This window comes from Silene latifolia, unplaced genomic scaffold, assembly GCF_048544455.1.
Source record: "Silene latifolia isolate original U9 population unplaced genomic scaffold, ASM4854445v1 scaffold_159, whole genome shotgun sequence".
Lineage (NCBI taxonomy): Eukaryota > Viridiplantae > Streptophyta > Magnoliopsida > Caryophyllales > Caryophyllaceae > Silene > Silene latifolia.
In genome coordinates this window covers 359,348-364,193 of record NW_027413143.1, presented here as the reverse complement: position 1 = coordinate 364,193, position 4,846 = coordinate 359,348, and the positions used below count along the sequence as shown (strand labels likewise).

General features: G+C 37.9%; 1 protein-coding gene across 1 annotated transcript; it reads right to left on the bottom strand.

The window, feature by feature from the left end:
- Positions 1 to 471: 471 nt before the first annotated feature.
- LOC141637968 (uncharacterized) lies at positions 472 to 4,578 on the bottom strand. The gene is made up of 7 exons (XM_074447403.1): positions 3,864 to 4,578; positions 2,688 to 2,774; positions 2,542 to 2,586; positions 2,355 to 2,450; positions 2,080 to 2,181; positions 918 to 1,072; positions 472 to 804 (listed from the first exon to the last, which is right to left on the bottom strand). Exons 1-7 carry the CDS (start codon positions 4,455 to 4,457, stop codon positions 723 to 725), a joined length of 1,161 nt encoding a protein of 386 aa, XP_074303504.1. The 5' UTR covers positions 4,458 to 4,578; the 3' UTR covers positions 472 to 722.
- Between the last annotated feature and the right edge of the window lie 268 nt (positions 4,579 to 4,846).

Sequence of the window (4,846 nt, the reverse complement as noted above, 5' to 3'; positions counted from 1 at the left end):
ATCAGAACTCGCGTTTATGAGTAGAAAAATGACATTTTTTTCAATCAATCTTCTTTACGAGAATTACGAAATAAAAAAAAAAAAAAAAAAATTGCCGCATTCATAATGCTATACTCGTAATCGTCTTATAAAACGCTAGCGGCAAATCGTAGTTGGTAAATGGTAAAGCATTTCATTACGATCGGCATCTACAACCAACAGGGAAAGCGAGATACATATATTAGTGCAAACCATTCGAATAAATTTACACCTAAAGAAAGACGGACAACACAAAAGGAATATCAAGGATTTAAAGGTCACGAAACCTGTTTCCTGTGAATACCTTGCATTGCTTACTTCCTAAAAATAGAACAATGCAGGTTAGATCAAAATCTTAAGGTCCGACAATTTGACAGCACGTTTTCTTCTTATAAATCACCGAGTACATCAAAATTAAGGTTAAGAGGAGCAACATGAATAGGTCTGTGAGAAACCAGAATGCTATCAACATCGACAGTATGCACCGTGACAAACTGACAACAGAGAGTGACGAATATCATTAATAGTGACATGCTGACATCCATACATCAAAAAAGGTGTACTTTATAGTACAAAACTGCATGGTACAGATCGCTGATTGCAAAATTATTTTCAGGACACTTTGTGGCATTAAGTGGTTTGCTAACAACCGCGTAAATTGGCTCAACTCAAAGAATACAAGGAACAAAAAACAGTTTTCAAGTCTACAACAGCATCTCAGCTATCTGGATAGCATTAAGGGCGGCTCCCTTGCGAATCTGGTCACCGCAAACAAAAATGTCCAATCTGTAGGCATCACAGTTTACAAGCATTATTAATGGAGATGGCATATATAAAGGTGAGAGATACTTTAGGCATCAGGTTTATTTTTCAACGAATATGGAATAAAAGACACATACCCAGTGTTTCCGTCCTGAGAGACATCTTGTCTTATCCTACCAACAGCAACATCATCTTTGTTTGATACTTCCAAGGGAGTAGGGAAATGGTTTGATGCACGATCATCAATTACCACCACACCAGGAGCATTCTTAAGGATCTCCCTAGCCGTGTCCTAAAATATAGTAGATTTCAAAGAGTTCAAACTTACATTCTTTCATAAAATTGTTTGATATCAGCCATCCGTGGATGACCATGATGGTAAGATATGGCAAATTAGAATAAATCTAACCCTTTCTCTACCCTCCCTCCCTCCATTTTGCCCCATTGTCTTTCAAAATACGAGGCTAGTGTCCGTGGAAGTTAATATCGTCAGAGAGTGCATTAACTTTGCTATAGCAATCAGCAAATTATTGATTCATGGAGAAAGGGAAGAAAACCGATTTGTGACTAAGACATTTTTTTCATTGTTGAAGACGGAACCTATCGTAAAAAGCATTGTTAACTAGTCTTAACTCTTACGCTTCATAATTTTACTTTCATGAGTGGCAAACAATTATTATCTTTACTAGGCACTCTGTGTAAGAAAAAATGTTCAAAAGCAGTGATTCTGTCCTCAGCAACTACAAGGTCTCGGGTGCTGGAGGCATATACTCATATCCTTGGTGTGGCAAAATCTAGAAGAGAGGTGTGATTCTATACCTTAAGGAATTATGGCAATTTTCATAGTTGCTTTCCTTCAAGGACTCACTAACATGCATAACAGCATTTTACTCAGGCTACCACCTCTAGCAGAGTAAGCAAGGTTCAATGTGTGCAGCCTTGTCTCTCTATTCGAAACATAGAGATGTTTATGGATGACCCATAATATCCAAAATTAAGCCAACTTCACATCAATAATTCATAAGAAATGCTATAGTTGAGTGAGTAATTTTGTTTTATTCAATTTTTACTCAGCTGGACTTTTTACAAGTCTAATGCTCTATATTGTAGTTATATTGTAGTTACATCTGCAGAATTTCGGAACTCTATTTTAGTGTTTGCCATACAAACTAAAGCTTCCCACTGGACTTTTTGCAATTTATAAACAATTAAATACATCATAATAACCCAACAAGTAAGAAAACAGACATTGAATGTGAAGAAACAAGAACACCAATCATTGAGATAGTAAATGTGTACCTCGTCAAGGGGTTTCTCAAACTGAAGGTTGACACTTTCAGCATGTGCACGCATGACGGGAACTCTTATACATGTAGCAGTCACTCTGACATCAATGTCATTCTACAATAAAAACAGAACAATGTTATTTCGTCAATTTCACAAACTTGGGATAATTCATAGAGATGCAAGTACTTTTAGCGAAGAGACAACAAAAATTTACATTCAACCACCACTAGCAATAGAAAAGACACCATAGCGAAAACAAAAAGTACTGTGTCAACAAATATACTTACCCATATTTTCCTTGTTTCTTTGACCAATTTCATTTCTTCCTCATTGTACCCATTTGACATGACTGGTGCATTGTGCGAAAATAAATTAAAGGCGTACTGCATTTTAAAAAATTATTAAGATATTGAGATAAGAAAAAGGGACAATAATCTAACATACATGATACAAGTATACATGATACAAGTATACCTGTTGACTGAAGATGTTACATGTTGGAGGCTTCCCTTCCAAAACCTTGAAATTCAACAATGAAAGGTTAAACATTGTTGCTTAAAATGGACATATTCAAGACGAGGTGAAGAGGTAAAATAATTGAGACAGAATTATAAGAAAACCTCACGGGTTTGCAGCTCAAGTTCTTCCATAGCAGCAGCGCCAGCACCACTAGCTGCCTGGTATGTACTCACTACCATGCGTGTAACCTGAAGAACCAAATCAAATAAGACCATGAGAATAATGAATCAGAAACAGGTTGTCATTGTTAGTTACATTCATTAGAGTAAGCGTGATTGTCTAATGGTATTGACATTCAGAAACATCAGATTTCAAAAACTCAATATCCACTATACATACAGAAAAGCAAAGTGCTGTTATGTCATCCTCAGTCTTGCATTAAATACTAAATACATGTAAATTGTCGCCTATTACCCAACAGCTTTACTCAGCTGATGACGGCAATAAGTACTCCCTCCGTTCCAGTCATTTTTCCTTTGTTTTTAGAACAAAGACTAAGGAAAGAGGAGGGCCAATTATTGGATGACAAGGGGACTAAATTGAGTGTGGAGGATCAAATTGTCCATCAAAGGCATTCCTAAAATAGAAAGGTAAATAATTTACTGAGACACCCCAAAATGAAATAGGTAAACAAAAGACCGGACAGAGGGAGTATGTTTTATTTGGACCTCATCAAAATGATCGACAAAATCGCAGGAAAAAACTAACAAAGTTTAGCAATGAGATACAGTCCGAAACTCTAGAGATATTGAAGCATCCCCTGAATGGTTTCCTCATACACAGTTCTAACATCGGTAGTTCGGAAAAGAGCCAAAAAGTTCATAAAACCTTCATAACCTAACATCAGTCTCAACAAGGCTGGATATATACTCCCTCCATTCAGTCAATTGTTGTTCTTTGGTTTTGGCACCAAGACTAAGGAAAGAAGAGGGAACCAATTATTAAATGACAAGTGGACCAAATTGAGTGTAAAGGACCAAATTGCTCATCAGATGCAATCCTAAAATAGAAAGAACAACAATTGACTGAGACACCCAAAATGGAATAGGACAACAAATGACCGGGACGGAGTGAGTACACTATACATAGGTTAAACACCGATAAACCTTGACCAGTTACGGTCGCTAACACAACATTTTGTTTTGAACCCAATTCAGCATTTTCCTAAGCATCAAAAGCTCATCAAATAGCAAAGCAACCCATCATTTTGTCTAATTCTATATTCATTCATTGCGAGAAAGATAAACAAATGAATGAGACGGAAATAGAATTGAAACCTTAGCATGGCGATGAAGAGGAGTAGCAGCCATCAAGCAAATAATAGTAGAACAATTAGGGTTAGCAATTAAAGCACCTTTACCAGTCCCCAATTTAATACCATGCATAGCCTCAGGATTAACTTCAGGAATAACAAGCGGAACTCCATCAACCATCCTAAACGCCGAACTATTATCAACAACCACCGTCCCTTTCTCGACCGCCACCGGTCCAAACTGCTTACTTATCCCACCACCAGCGCTAAACAAAGCAATGTCAACCCCATCAAAACTATCAGCAGTAAGTTCCTCCACAACATAACTTCTTCCCTCGAAAATCACCTCTTTTCCGGCTGACCGCTTACTGGCTAGCATTTTAATTGACCGGTAAGGGAAGTCGCGGTCGGAGAGGACGGAGAGGAATTCTTGACCGACAGCGCCGGTGACGCCGACGACGGCGAGGGTGGGTCCGTCTTGGGTTAAGGACATGCGGGTGACGGTGCGAGGGAAGGTGACATTGGTTCGGTTGAGGGTGGTGCGGCGGTGGGTTGGGTTGTTGGAGGGTGTGAGGAATGGTGTGTGGAGTTGACTGCGGAGCTTCATGGTGGAATTCATGGTTTTGACGGCGGAGGAGGAGGAGTGAGAGTTCAAAGGGTGTTAGGTGTATTTGTATACGGACATTACCGAGTCTATCTCTATTTGGGTTTGTTTGTCTAGGCCTTTTCTAAGTTGGATTGGGTTATCTTACTCTAAAACAGATTCCTTAAACTTTTTATATTAGGGTTTTCCTGAAATGTGTCTTAATGGTAGGGCAGAGCAAAAAATCTATAAAATATAATTAAAAGGCTAATGTGACAAGGCAAATTAAATGTGACATGGTAAATGTGACAAGGCGAAATTAAATGTGACATGACAAATTAAATGTTACATGGCAATATCATAATCCACATATTATCAATCTATACAATATAGTTTAAATTTTAAAAGACTACATAAAACATTAA

Coding starts and splice junctions, on each gene's coding strand:
- LOC141637968 (XM_074447403.1), bottom strand. CDS start 4,457: ATGAATTCCACCATGAAGCTCCGCAGTCAACTCCACACACCATTCCTC. Junction 2,182..2,354: donor AAGAAACAAGGAAAATATGG/GTAAGTATATTT, acceptor TTTTTATTGTAG/AATGACATTGATGTCAGAGT. Junction 1,073..2,079: donor TTGAGAAACCCCTTGACGAG/GTACACATTTAC, acceptor ACTATATTTTAG/GACACGGCTAGGGAGATCCT.